We start from the raw sequence: 14,903 nt of genomic DNA, 5'->3' as shown, positions 1-14,903 counted from the left end.
TCAGTTAAAAAAAAACAACCAAAGACAAATTTAAAAAAGCATTTTGAAAAGCAAAGAGAGAACAGCACTTGATAATTTTTATACAGGCATTTTATAGATTTTGTAACTGTAAATTGGATAGTATCATAAAAAGAATTAACTGATTGAAGTGAAGGAAATTAAGAGGAGCTAGAAGCAGAGTTATATTTGCAGCTGGCCTTTGAGAAGTTCCTAACTGAGATGCATAGTCATTGCTGTCAGGGGGAAGAAGAGATCCTTTTGAAAGGTTGATCATGTATTTTAGGTGCATAGAATCACACACTCAAGGTGAATTTCTCTTTCCATTTGCCAGACAGGAGTGATATGAGAATAAGGCTCCTATCTGAACTACTAAAATCAGAAAAAATGCATTCTCCTTTATATATATAAGACAATTTCTACTTTTCTTTTCTGTAAAATACTGACCCAGCTGCTCATTCTGAGAGGATATTTCTGTTCTGTTGAAATCATCTCCTCCCTTTGGGTGAATGATTAAACCAGCCCACTTTTGCCTGCTCTTAATGACTAACTTATAATTTAGAGGTGTTTCAGTGCTTTTTTTGAAAATGTAATTGAGTTCACTGACAAGATTGATACACCTTCTCTCTGAATAAAGCTCTAGATCTAACAAAAGTGGCAAGTTCAGGGCTGTGAAAGGCTTGCATTAAAAAAAAAAAAAACCTTGCATTTTTGATGATTTTTTATGTATCTGAGAGTATGAAGATGCCCTGTCTGTAAAAGTTCAAATATTTGTACAACATAACAGAATGATTCAAGCTATTCTCAACCAAATGTAGATGCTGTTTCTTAACATTAAAGCTCACCATCAAGACAGTGAGAGTAGATGAAGTGCTACAGGGAATGTTATAAGGAGTGTATCTCCTTTTCTTACAGAAGAATGAAATATGAATTTAAAATTTTAAGGAAACTAACCTGCATGACACTACAGCCTAACTGAAACCAAAGGAGCTATTTTCTTTTTGCCAACTGAAATCTGTTCAAAATCTTTATTAAAAGGCATTAGTACTTCAAACTTACCGTAATTGATGGTCCAGCAAAAACCAGACTAAGCAACATCAAGAAGGGAACAGACTCTTGTGTAGGTTCAATGTATGGCATACTCAGACTCTTGTCATAGCAAGTAAATCCAGAGTGAACTGGCTTGAAGACATCAGTAAGTTCAAGAAAATAGAGGCTAACAACAGAAGATGCCAATATGGGCAACTGGAAGAGAAGAAAGCAACAAATTACTGTTTGGAAATGGAATTGCAATGCTTTTGCAAAGACAACATGGTCTGTTAAATCTCTTTGATGTTTGTTGTTTATATCTCACTGCTCCGTGTCATGCCTCTTTTACTATCTCTAAATAATTAATTCTCTGGAGATATGGTACTGTTCAGTTGATATCAATAACCCTGCTGTCTACCAAGCTAGTCAAAACACCCAGTCCAATCTTTAGCACATATAATTTAGCCTTTTCATCTATTAATCATTAATAGAAAAACTTAGATTTAGTTTTTTTTTTTTAAGGAAAGTATCAGGACTCCAGTCTCCCATGTGGGGCCTTAGCACTTTGCTGTTCATCAATCACCCTTTGTGGTCCTTTAGCAACTCTCTGTCATGTATGAAAGTCTTTACATCAAAGCCATTTTTCATTAAGTTTCAAAGTAACAGTTAATGAAAGCCAGTATCCAGACCTTCCCTAGAATGGAAATATGTGATAATGCACATCCATTTCACAATTATACAAAAAAGCAATTAACTTTAGCAAGACTCAATCTGTTTAGAACTTTGATGACTATGGTTCACAATTCTTTTATCCTCTAGTTATTTAGTTAACCTTTTGCAATTACTTCTACTAATTTATTAAGAGCAGAGCTGGCCCTTCTGGGAGCTCAAACTCACCTCTGTTCACCATGAGCTCCTTAAAGCACAGAATCAACCACTAAGTCTCTGTGAAAGGAAGTAATTTAAGAGAAGAAATAGCAAAAGGCTAAAGAGAGCAGCCTTGCTGCCCTGGCAGATGGGTGTTGGGGCATTCAGAGGTGACCAAAAGGATGCGATTATTCTCTGCATCCTCCTCAGTAAACACTCAGAAACACTTTTTGTTTATTGTTTTCCAGAGTCCTTCACAAACAAGACAATATTAGAACAACTTCCTGCTCTGCCACTGAGATGCAAGGAGTCTTTCTGGTGTCTGTACTGCACTGAAGGTACCTATGGCTAACAGTACCTGAGATTAGGAAAAACAGCAATTGTCCTAAAAGAATTTTGGGCATACTTAAGTTGTATTATTTTTGCAATGCTCACATTTACAAAATCAACAGATTGTTTAAAATCATTGTCAGTCATCCCATTCTACAATGCAATATAAAAGCAGAGGTAAAATTGGATCTATATGCATTTGGGGAAAATGATGAAGAAAATCTACTCTACATGGCAGAGGGACAATGGTTTCTTGCATTAACAGGCAATTTTCAGTTTTTAAAGCATTGAGCTTAAAATAAAATTCAGCCTCTTTGTGCATAAAATGTAATTCTGGGTGATTAAAGAAGGAGGGTTCCAGCTAAATTTAATCTAAACATCTTTTAATATCATTTTTTTTTAAAAAAAGAACAGCTTATATTTGATGTGCTGATTTGAAAAGGGTGAGTTTTGTCTTCAAAGTTTCCAAGCAAAATCTGAAGAGCGTGGTAAATGGAAGAATGTTGCTTGTCTGGTTATATCTGCGTTCACCTTGATTGCATTGTAATGTCACATAGTATAGAGGCTGTGATTGTGTAGAAATTGAAGAAATGTGGATTGGCATTTTTAAGTGCTTTGAGCATTACAGAAATAAGACCAGGCATCTAGGAAGTTTCCTTCAGTAAATAGTGTCCATATGTGTGTAAAAATATATATATGTGTATAACCCAAACACTTCCATATTTGCACTCACATACTATACCATACATACATATTATGTACAGCATATAACATATACAATATGTAATACATATTATGTGAGTACATAATATATAACTATTATATAATCTGGCAGAAATATGTATATATGTAATAATTACATACAATGTCACTAAATTAAGTTCTGCTTCTTGCCCATCACAGGAAGAAGTCCAGTTCTTTAGCAGGATGCATTATAAAATACATACATATATATATATATAATATAATGTATATAATCGTCAATTTGTGCTGAATGCAGCCTGATTGACCATAATGCAAGCATGCATGATTCACCAACACGGGCTAGACTTCTTCCAGTCATTACACAGATGTGCAGGATGAATTAGGACTTCCCTGAACTCTTCATACTCTGGGAATAATTTAGATAATTGTGGGCTGGGTGCCCTTCTGTCAAGACCTGCCTGCTGATTGGGATGAGTGGCCTCTGGACCCAAAGGCTGCCACAGTGAACCCTGTCCTGGTGTGCAGGTAGCTTGCACTTATTCTGTGTTGCTCTTGCTAGGACATTGAAATTCTGCACAGTATTGGAGCTCTCAACTTTCCTTCTGCTGATTTTCAACATCATTTATTAATAACTACTTGAAAGTCATATTTAATTACTTAGTCAGGGTCCATGTCCCATTGGGCAAAGCACCTTACAACAGGACACAAACTTATTCCAGTGGGCTAAATGGACAAAACAAGCAGATGCCTATTGTCCCTTCTTTTGAGAAATTATGCCCTTTTATCAAGATGTCCCCAAAGGTTAATTTCCCAGAACGGAAACACAGAGCAGGCCCACTCATGGAACACTTTGAATTCAGAGTTTCATCTTCAGTTTTTTCTATTTCTCCAATATCAGGAAGGGAAAGTCTCTCCTTGAACAATAGCTCATGCATTAACCACAAGGCAAACTCTACTTGGATCGCAGTGTTTTTAGGCAGGCAGCTGCTTTAAATGTAGTATTCAACTATCAAAAATAGGCAATATTTGAAGTGATATTTTATTGTGGAACACTAAAAAAAAGGTACTGAATAACCTTTTCTTCAAACAACTGTATGTAAGCTGTGAGTCTATTATTAATTTAAAAAACAAGGAATTTAAGGAATTGCATTTTACTGTCTTACGACTTCAGTACAGGACTTCCATGTTATTCCTGACTGTAATTATCTGTTCTGCTAAAGAAAATATATAATTCTAAAGGATTATGAACCTCTGACATAGCTGCTTACAATACTAATGATTAAATCTGTAGTCAGTTTGCTATATAGAGTGTCAGACCCCAAAGGACATTTTTCTTCCCATCTTCTCAAAAATAGAAATGTAAAAAGTGTCTTCTAAAAGTCTAACATTTATAAAAAAGAAAAGGCAAATGTTTCTAAAGTCTTTTAAACAGTATAACTGACTATTTAATATATGAATATTTATGGAGTGTTCTGCTTAAGGCAGCAGCATTTCTGTAATTATAGACTTCGGTGCCCAACACCTTGAAAATGTCAAATATAATTAGGTGGTAGAATGTGTATTGTTTTAATTACAAAATGGAATACGAATTTTCTTGTGCCTAATTAGAATAATAAAACCCCTAGCGTTAATTCTTGACTAATCCTGACTAGTAAGTCTTTATATTCTGACTTCCTTGGATGGATAATGGAGAAAGATCCCTGTTTAGCTTTTAATTTAGACCTGTAAATTTAAAGTAAAACCTAAATGGTCAAACCCTGTCTGGCTTAGGGCCTTAAAGTCAGAAGGATAATCAGCATAGCTAATGAAAAAGTTTGATTCCTGGTCTCTTTATTTTTTAAAAAGAGATATTTTTTTTTGTCTTTTCCCTCCTTGCTATTTTCTTAAACTGTAAGTTAAAAGCCTTCAGTAAACCACAGAACTTTGCTATTAATAATAATTACCATTATTAATATTTTAAAAGCTTTTACTGTATTGAGTGAGGAATAGTCCAAGCATCAGAAAAGATGTTCTCTGTTCCCAAGAGTTCAAGAAGGATGCAAATACCCAGAGATGTTGTAAGGAAAAAACTTCCTGTGTTACAAAGTGCAGGACAAACCAAAGCAGTATTCACAACAACTTCTCTGAACTGATGGGGCATGTAACAAACCTTTCTTCTGGCCAAGAGCCACAGGAGAGCTATCACAATGATAGAATGAACTAAGAGATGGCTGGGAGAGAAGTTCAGAGGTGGGAGATAACAGTTCTCCAGGCTGTTCATCTCTCTTCTGTGGGATATGCTGTGATAGCTCTGGGGGTCATTTTGGGGTGCTTCTGGTTTACTTGTGAAGATTAAGATTGTCCAGATGCACAGTGCAAGCACAATTTGCTACAGGTCGTATGATACAGCCTATGCATGGAAGCCACGCTGGTCCTACCCAAAACTCAGAATCTGGTTACTGCTTAACCTCTGGGTCCAAAATTGCTGGGGCAATTGTACCCCAATTGTACATGGAAATGCTTCTGTTAAAACTTGCATAAGATGAGTTTTCCATAAATTTGAATGTATGAAACAAGGAACCTGTAGAGCTGCAGCCCACTAAATACAGCATCAGCATTTCTACTAACAAGCTACAGGTTTTGTACTGAGTTTGCAAGGACTTGGACTGAGGCTCATCAAACATGCTTTGTCCTTAAACCTTAGAAATTGGACTTGGGCTAGTTTGTTTTACTTTTGTATCTTTCTATGGTACAATTCTGCATGATTTTTGTATTTATATCTAGGAGTAACAAGCAGTTATTTAGTATAAAATGAGCTGTAGTGTAGCACATCCCAAATCCTTTCTCAGGAGCAGTATAATGTTGATGGGGATGCTTCATTACTTTGGAAACTACTTCACTTCATTTCTGTCTTTTCACATTACATTCCAATTTACTATATGTGGCATGGTTCTCATATGTTGGATTCTTGGTTTTGATCTCTTTGTTACCCTTCAGTTTTGTGAGCTGCAGTTCTGCATTTCTTTATCGGACCATTGGGTCAGTTGTTCACAACCTTGAGGTCTCTAGTACCAGTACATGTCCCAGCTCCTGCCCTAGACCTACAACTCCACCACATTGCTCTCTCTGTAATGCAGGAATACAAGGTCTGGTGTAAAAACAGCAGTCTTGCAAATGGGTCAGTGGAAGGTCAAGGCTTAGTAGGGAAGTCCTATTGGAGTGGATAGAACCTGGGAATCCTTGGCTTCTATAAGTTCTCTAAAACGGTACACTGCTAGTTTTATATTTTACTCTCGTATTCATCAGCACTTAACTAAGCAAAAAGACCCTATTTATTTTCAGGAAAATAACATCTTAAAATTCATGGACTTTATATGAATTCAGCTATGGAATGTCACATACTCAGATGTCTGAACCTGTTTTGTAGCTTGCAGTTATGTGACTTTTGCTTTGCTAAATTGTGCTGTCTGGGTGTTCTCTCTTACCATGAACTCATACCCAGATCCTGTGGCGGTGTTGCCTGTAGGCAGAAAAGAGAGAAGCAGCATGGATGTAGCTTTGAGAGAAAGTCAAGACATGATTTGCCAGATGCAGACTAAAGATGGTATGACTAGCCCAGCTGTCAAAAGAAAGGGTTATGGAATGCCTGATACACTGTTTGGATATTTTGTATTTTAGACTTGGATATTTTAGACTTGGATGGCCAGGAACTTCTCAGATCCTTAGGTTGCTCTACAACCCTTCCACAGCAAGCAATGGGCTCCTGAGTATGGGAGCTGCCTCCTGATGTTTCTCTTGTTTTCTGGGAATTGGGATTCTTTGTAAGCAATCAAGTAAATGAACAGGATTGCCTCAAAGAGATAACTAATGAATGCCACGGTTTCCCAGCATGAATAAATATCAGCCAAGTCTTTCAGAGAAGGATGGTCTAATTAATAACTATGTTTAGTTCCCATGACAAGGCTGTGCATTGTGGAAGATTCTATTAAATTTATCATAAATGTTGATCCTTGTGCCAAGGAATTCATGGTCTAAATGACAAGGCAAACAGATGGATGAGACAAGAAAGAGCTGTAGTGGCTTGGAGGAGACAAGGTGTTCCTTTAGCCAACTACTAACAGTAACTGCAGCTTTTAACCGATCTGGCTGCTATCCTGTTGTACTTTGCTGCAAGATTCACAATGGGCAGGAGGAGAGAATGGAAAGAAGATAGTTTTCTCTTATCTCTTATCCTTATCTTATCTCTTGTCCCTTTTCTGGATGCAAGTTTAATCTGGTCCAAAGCTAGAAGGAATTAGTCTTTTCTCTAAACTACTTGTGTCTCACCATTGTCTAACTTTTGTGGAAATTGTGTACAGATGCATGATGTAACGGTCTTGTTTCTCTAGACTTAATGCTATTTGATTTAATTTCAACTTAAAGTTGAATTTCAAATCCCAGATGTCTTTGAAAGCTATTGTAATTACCATTTTGGAAAATGATTTCCGGCATTTGTTTTAGAATTTAACTTAATTGTTTTGTGATTGCCAGTTATAGTCTAGCTTTGGAAATACAACAGCTATCTTAATGGAACTCTTCAAATTATCCTTATCTTCTACCAGGTCTTAATAGAAAGGTCTCAGTATGTGTAAGATCTAAAAACAGAGATTATATATCAGTGATACAATTTCTATTTATTTCAGAAGGCTCAGTCATGCTGAAGGCATAGTAACCCTAGAAGTGCTTTTTCTTTTGATTTTTTTCTTTTTTTTCTAAATATATATGAAGCAGCAATTATACAGGGAGAAACCAACAAAATAAAAATTCTTTAACAAAAATATTTTTGGAGAGATGTAATCTATAAATATTTTACAAATTTTCTATATTATATATTTTATATAGATGTATATATATTCTATTAAATATATGTGTTTAAAGTAAAATTTCAGGCAGCAATTTAAAACACAAAATCACCAGTAATGCATTTCTTTTCAGTGTGACTTCAAACATAATTGATGACTCCTTATCGTAATTATTATTTTTTGATTACATCAATTATAATTACAATAAATTAATAATTGATTGTTATAATACATACAGTGAGATTTAGAATATGACATGTACTGTTAATTACAAAATTTATGCTTCTGCTGCAATGTCAGGGTGAATCAAGAACAGCAGTACTTCAACAAAAGGCAGCTGTTTTCAGGTCAGTGTCACCAAATTTCAGCTAGAAGTTTCTTCCAAAATTCCATGTCTAAGCGGACAAAGCTGCCAGTCCCTACACAATGCTACAATTTATTATACTCTCTCAAGCATGCTGATTTCCGTACATACAAATAAAAATTAATCCTGTAGCTGCCAGCCCTTCTCCAGTGGCTTCCTCCCATGCTGTTAGCCACTTCTGAATTCCCTAAAAACTGAATGACAGGATCATCAGACAAGATATCATGTTTGTAATAGCTCAGCTCCTGGGCATGTTAAGGGTTCACAATATGCTGGTTTTATTGACTTCGGCTTCAGAGTAATAGATTTTTAACAACTACTAAAGAAGATCACAGATGGTAGCATTATAAATTTTTGGAAGAGGTGGTAATATGGAAAAATGTAGCTCCATTAATTTCTAACATATTCAGACCTTATTTTACTACTGGAAGTATTAGGTCAAGAGGATGTTGCTAGACTGAAAAGGAAGCAGAGCCTTCTTTCACTGAGAACTATTCAAACTCTACACTTGCCAAGCACATAGCCAAAACCAGAAGGGACATCTAGCTTGTGGCATTTGCATTTGTTTTCCAAAGACAGCCTCAGCACAGGTGTGGCTTCTCCCTTTTCATTCCCCTGTTATGACCATGTCCTGCTAAAAGCTGGTATTGTTTAGGCTATACAGCTCTTCCATAAGCACAGAATTGACAGCGAGGATGCAACATTGATGACTTGGCCAGTGAATTATACAGCTGCTCTAAATGCATAGCAGCCTCCTCAGGTCTTGGATGGCCCCCTAATATTTTGGGAATATTGGTCTGTAATGCAGCTTTATAAACACATCTGACATCTATCTTCTGAGAGTCAGCCACATGACTAGGTCAGCTCAATGAGCAGAGAACTAAGCTTATTTGTCCTTCTCTCACACATGGTTGACTCTTTTGAGAGAAAAATATGTATTTGGAAAATATTATGCTTCTTTGACAGTAGCAAAGGGATAATTTCATCTGCTGCCATTAGGGATATTTGTTGGGTGCACCCTCCAGTTAATTTAAGTATAACAGAAAACCAATCTAGAGAGGAATATGACTACACTGTGCCTCCAAGGCACAGCATTACAGTTTAATTCTTACATTTTGCAGTCACACCTATACATGACTTGCAGGTCACTGTAATTTAAATATTGGGGTCATGCATGGCTGAACAGCTGAAAAGCATTCCAGATGTGACTAAGAAGCTACTGAGTTTCAAATGATGTTTCAAGCTCAGCTCTCTCAGCGTATGTTAGAAACAAAAGGAAGTAAAACATCTATTACTGAGACACAGTGGCCATACTCTACATGCACTTATTTCAGTGGGGTCTCATGACCTCCTGAGTTCTGCAGCCTGGAGTTCTACAATGATAATAGATCTTTGTGCTTTCTGCTGGTGGGAAATCCAACTCTTTTGGGGAACAAGGAAGGGTCTTATACCACTAGAAGAAGTGTTTCCAAACTGATTAAGGCCTGGCTGAGCTCTGGAAAGTGTAGAAAAAGAAGCTTCATCCATATGCATTCATAACACAGACTCTAGAAGACAACATAAGGAAGAAAATTTAACTGTACAAGGGACAGTATCTAAAATATCTCCAGTTTTAGTCCCTGGAAGTTACACAACCAGCACATGAAGGCTACAGCAACACAATTTAGCTGGAGAATAAATGCATCAAGTTATGCAGATTGACAACACCTTGACCTTTTGCATTTCCACATATTAGGCCCTGGATGAAGCAATAATGCCACTGAAGTCAAACACAAAATTTATGCATGAGAACAGGATTTAAACCAGGAGTTTTTGAAATGAGTAAAGACGGTCTATTTCCTTCACCAAGAGAAATCTGTCTGTCCTGATGCCAAAGTGCAACCACTCTGCTAGGAATGGAAACTACATAACTCTGGAAATTTTTCAGATTTATATTAAAACTCAAGACATCAATATTTTTTTTCTCTAAGTGAGTACAATAATGATATACTCTGGACATGCTGAAATCAAAGTCAGTTAACAAAACCCAAAACTTTTTCCGAGAATACTCATTTTCAAGATCTCCCAGAGGTACCTAGAATTTTTACCATGAAAAGTAACTCCTACTAGACCAGAGGGACTATGAATTTTTCGTGGAAAGCTTTGTCTTTCTCAGCTATGCAAATGAAATTCAGATAACCCATAGAGTCAGTCTACAGAACCTTAAAATGCCTTAAGCACAATTAGGAATAAAAGAGGTCTAACTGCCTGATGGTGATGATTACCATGCCCTTCAGGTAAGTGTGCATAAGGTAATCTAAAATTATTCAGCTCTCAGGAGTGTGTGCTAATCAGAGGTTCTGCTAAGCAGAACTATTACCAGTCCTTTAAAATAACTTCTAAAACATTCCTACGAGACATAGGATAAGTTATCAAGTTACTTTATTTTATGAGTCATGAACCTTGAAAATATGTAATTGAAAATGTGTTGAGATGTACTTTATAATGTTTATTTGCCTCTAATGTTTTTAGAGAATGACCTATCTATATTTTTCAGAAGCTGTTTCTTCATTTTCTTTCTATTTCCCTGTATTTCAAAGCTCTAGCCTGATTCTCCTTTTGCTTTTCCCATGTAAACAAAGAGTAGCTCTAATGATGTTAAGAGGAGCATGTTAATTTTATGTTTTAACTCTTTTGTTGGGAACACCTGCTAGTTTGAATTATCTATCAGTTCTTAGAATATGTCCTGATTTGGAAGAGACCCACAAGGACCACTGAAGTCCAATTCCTGGCCCGGCACAGGACCATCCCAAAGAGTCACACCATGTGCTTGACACCATTGTCCAAACACTTCTTGAATTCTGTCAGGCTTGGTGCTGTGACCACTGTGCTGGGGAGCCTGTTCCAGTGCTCAACCACTCTCTGGGTGAAGAGTATTTGTGTAATATCCAACCTAAACCTCCCTTGACACAACTTCCTGTCATTCCCTTGGGTCCTGTTGCTTGTCACCAGAGAGGAGAGATTGGTACCTGCTCCTCATCTTTTCCCTTGTGAGGAAGCTGTAGACAGCTGTGCAGTCTCATCTCACTGTCCTTTTCTCCAGGGCAGCCAGCCTGCCTACATTCTATGTAATCACATTTTTTATCTAAGCCTGATAGTCACTGCCACTAAACACCTTTGTTTACTGGAGTTAATCTCGTTCATAACACATTCTTAAGGATCTTAACAGTTTAAATTCCTGAGTGTCAGAACTGTATTTGTGTGTTGCTTTTTCTACATGCCTGCATTGTATTGGTTGTAACATGTATTATTTCACTCATTTCACTCTTTAAAATATATTTCATTTGTTTAACATGAATACATCCCTTTCCTACCATGTTGAAAAATAATTTACTTTCAACTCAACATCTTTTTTTCCAAATCTATGCTTTTGTCTAGCATTCAAGAGGAAATAGTACATTTTTAGAAATGTATTTTCTAAACAATGTGGTTTTCCCTGGGCCGAGACCTCCTAAACAGGTCTTGCTGGAAAGTGGATGTCAGCAAGCCCTACTTTTCTTGTTTGGAGGTGGAAACTTAATGGGCTATGGGGTTTTTTTGTTGCAGTTCAGAGTGGGAAGGCATTGTCTTCTATGAACAGGAGAGGGAAAATAGAAGTGGATAAGTGCCAAAAAAAACCCATAAGAGAATTGATAGCATTCAAAGGCAAGGGGTTGAAAGCCTGTTTCTTACCATCCATTTAATAAAGTAAAAGCTTTAAAATTCAGAAAGCCTTATTTAAAGTAGGTAAATTTTGGGTCTAAGTAGTTGGCTGTTGTTGGATTGCATTAGTACCTTACCTCCTGCTTAGAAAGGAAATCCTTATTACATGGTAATGCCCGTCAACCACAGTGGTTGACTCCTCTATCCCTTACACTTGCAAACTTCTCATTGCAATTGAATGATCTCTGAATAAATCCCTCTTCATGGAGTACAACTTAATCTGGTTCTGTTTGAGCCAATCACAACAGAAGATTTTGAGTCATGTTCTTTCCCTGATGCTGCTGAAGTGCTGGCAATTTGCTGTGCTCCAAAGCTTTCAAAAGGCATTCTCGTTAGTCTGATGAGAATTGGTGCGCATGCGTGCAAACATGGAGTGGGCGTTCACAGGCAACACAAGCTACATGCTCCTTTCAAGTACCACATGAATTGTTGTTACCCTTTCACCCAAGTGATTTGAGTCCTCAACTGAAAAGTGGGAAATGGTTTCAAATCCTTATGCTATGTAATAGGACAGGGCTGATAACTCGTAAAAAATTTCCTAATCAATATTTAGGTTCAGGTGTATGGAAGTCAGTTTTTTCTCTTGATGTTGCTTTTACTTTTCAGTTCAAGAAGGGCTGTAAGTCTGCAGTTCAGTAATTAGAAATTACTCCTGGTGGGGAAAGGCTCACACAGGCTCTTGACTGCTCCTGTGACTGAATAACATAGAAGTCTTAAAAGTTCATTAGCAGACTTTTCTGTTAATTGAGGGCTTTGACTCCCTCCGAGCAACTGGGTGTTGAAAATCACTACTTTTTTTTAAATAAAGCTTGGAATGACTTGCTGAGGAACCTTACAGTCTAGACCTGAGTGGAGAACTTGCCTGCCTCATGTGGGAACTGTAAGCAGAGATCAGTGTAGGTTCTTCGCTGCTCACAGAATCCTTTACCTTATTCCTTGTAACAGCTGCTGGGAGCTTCTAGGGAAAGTGTATGCCTGCAATCAGTATTACATAAGGCAACTCTTAAGAGCAGCAGGCACACACTTTGTGCTGTTGCTCTGCATTTCATCCCATCTTGCTGCAGGCCAAAGCACAGCATAAGTTTTGTTGTATCTTGCAGGACCTCTACATCATTTCCAGCATTAGTGACCTGCTCAGGCTGAGGTTCAGCAACCTCCCTTCCTGTCTGGATTCTCAAAGCAGCAAAGAGAGCATAGAGTGAAGAAGCCCCTTACCTTTTCTTAGGGGGTTCTCCAAGTTTGACCTCTGCCTCCTATGCAAAGCTAATATAAGATGCATACCACAGCATGTGCCTTGCATCAAAGGGCTTTTCTTGAGCAGGCCTAATCACACTGATAGGATGAGCTTGATGCTTCCATACAACCAGTCTCTGTTAAGCTTTCCAGTTGGTGCAGCTTAGTGTTAGCTGCTGACCATATCCAGGTACTTACAGAATTGAAACACCCCACTGTTACCTAAATTCCTTCTGCACCCAACCACCTTCTACCTTCTAGAGAACCTCCAAAGCCCTTCAAGTGCATCTGAGAGTAAATATATTTTGTTTTATATTTCACCCTATGTTTACATTTTTATATATTAAGTATTATATCTATTTTGTATCTTTGAGTGCCAGTTATAGTTAACTTACACTGTATTTTACCACTAAGTTCTTCTTATTATTGTCATAATCTGTTTCTTACCTAAGTTAGTAGCCTCAAAATTCCACAGGCTCTGTTCCCTGTGAATAGGGTCACATGAAACACTTCGCTCAAGCCATAAAACATTTATACCTTCCTCTTTCTGCTATGACATTAAACAAATCCACATCACAACTGTCTCTTTAAGCTTAACTGTTTCTACTCATGATCTTCCAGAAGTACCTAAGTGACTGTACTTTCCAGGGAGGCCAAGTGCCTCCAAGTGACACACCAAGCAGCCACAGTCTCTGCAACTCCACCTGCTACCAGCTGAGCAGTCATAGCAGGTTTTGCCCTAGAAGATGTGCTGAGAACCTCATTCTGTTTTCCAAACAGACATTTTTGGCTCTGATAGAGGAAACACAATCTTCAGGGGTCAGCAAAAATGTATCAGTGATTACCTATTTGAGAACATTTCTATTTTTCTAAGCATTCCCTTATGAACGTGATTTTTATCCTATCAAAGCAATGCAAGTGGCATTTGCCTGGAAGCCAGTCCTTCTTGAAACATGTCTTCCTCCCGAGAGGTTCCTATGCACATAGTCCGATTTATTTGAGGCACCTTTTCGCGTTCTGAGTAATTCTTAGAAATAATTCCTGCTGCAAAAGGCTCGACAGATGAGATTAATGTATGCCTACTCCTTATAGGGAGCTTCGATGCTGATTTCGGCGAGACGAAGCATCACGTAAGGGTTTTGCATCAGACGGTGCGGAAAGAGCACCGAGGCGAGCTCGCTCCCCGCGGGCGCCCCGCGTTCCCCGCGGATCGGCTCCGCGCCGCTGCCCGCGCCCGCCGCCCGCCCCCGGCCAGCCCGCTCGGCGTAGCGGCCACTCACCTCCACGAAGTAGAAGCAGGGCAGGAGGGTGACGCTGTCCTTGGTCACTTTGCCCTTCGGCCGCTCCTTCGCGGACATGCTGGCGGGGCTGCGGGCGGCGGCCCCGCGGCCAAGCGCTGCCCGGCCGCTCGCAGCCGCCCGGCCGCCGCGGCTCTCCCCCGCCCGCCGCCGCGCCGAGCGCTGCGCCGTGCGCGGGGCTGACGTCAGGAGCCTGCTCGGCGGCGGGCGGGGGTCCCAGCCGGCTTAACTCCTTCGCGCCGGGCCAGGCGGCGACCGGCGGGCAGGGGAGCCCCGCGCGGTGCGCCCACACGCGGGGATGCTCCGGCTGCGGCGGGAGATTTGTACGCGCACGTACGGGTTTGAGGGATCGGAACAGGATCCCTGAGGGCATCAGGGTGTTCGGGATGCTCCTTGAGGAGTCTGCGGCGTTTCTCTTGTTTCTGGGAAATACTTGCTCTGAAACAGAATAGTAGAACGTTCCAGGGAATAGCATTCCTATACAATCAATGTTCTTTTCTTGCAGGTGTACTCTATTTG

The 14,903-nt window shown here is 39.0% G+C and overlaps 1 protein-coding gene across 1 annotated transcript in view; it reads right to left on the bottom strand.

Annotated features, from left to right (window-relative positions):
- Window positions 1–14,503, bottom strand: part of PLPPR4 (phospholipid phosphatase related 4) — a 31,079-nt gene extending 16,576 nt beyond the window's left edge. Inside the window, exons 1-2 of the mRNA XM_021525383.2 lie at window positions 14,367–14,503; window positions 1,057–1,242 (exon numbers count right to left, since the gene is read on the bottom strand). Coding sequence (XP_021381058.1) covers window positions 1,057–1,242; window positions 14,367–14,444 — 264 coding nt within the window. The 5' untranslated portion in view covers window positions 14,445–14,503. The remainder of the gene's footprint in view (window positions 1–1,056; window positions 1,243–14,366) is intronic.
- Window positions 14,504–14,903: the final 400 nt, after the last annotated feature.

Source organism: Lonchura striata, chromosome 9, assembly GCF_046129695.1.
Source record: "Lonchura striata isolate bLonStr1 chromosome 9, bLonStr1.mat, whole genome shotgun sequence".
In the NCBI taxonomy this organism is placed as follows: Eukaryota; Metazoa; Chordata; class Aves; order Passeriformes; family Estrildidae; genus Lonchura; species Lonchura striata.
Note: the sequence above shows the minus strand (reverse complement) of the source record. Positions and strands in the feature narration are given on the sequence as shown.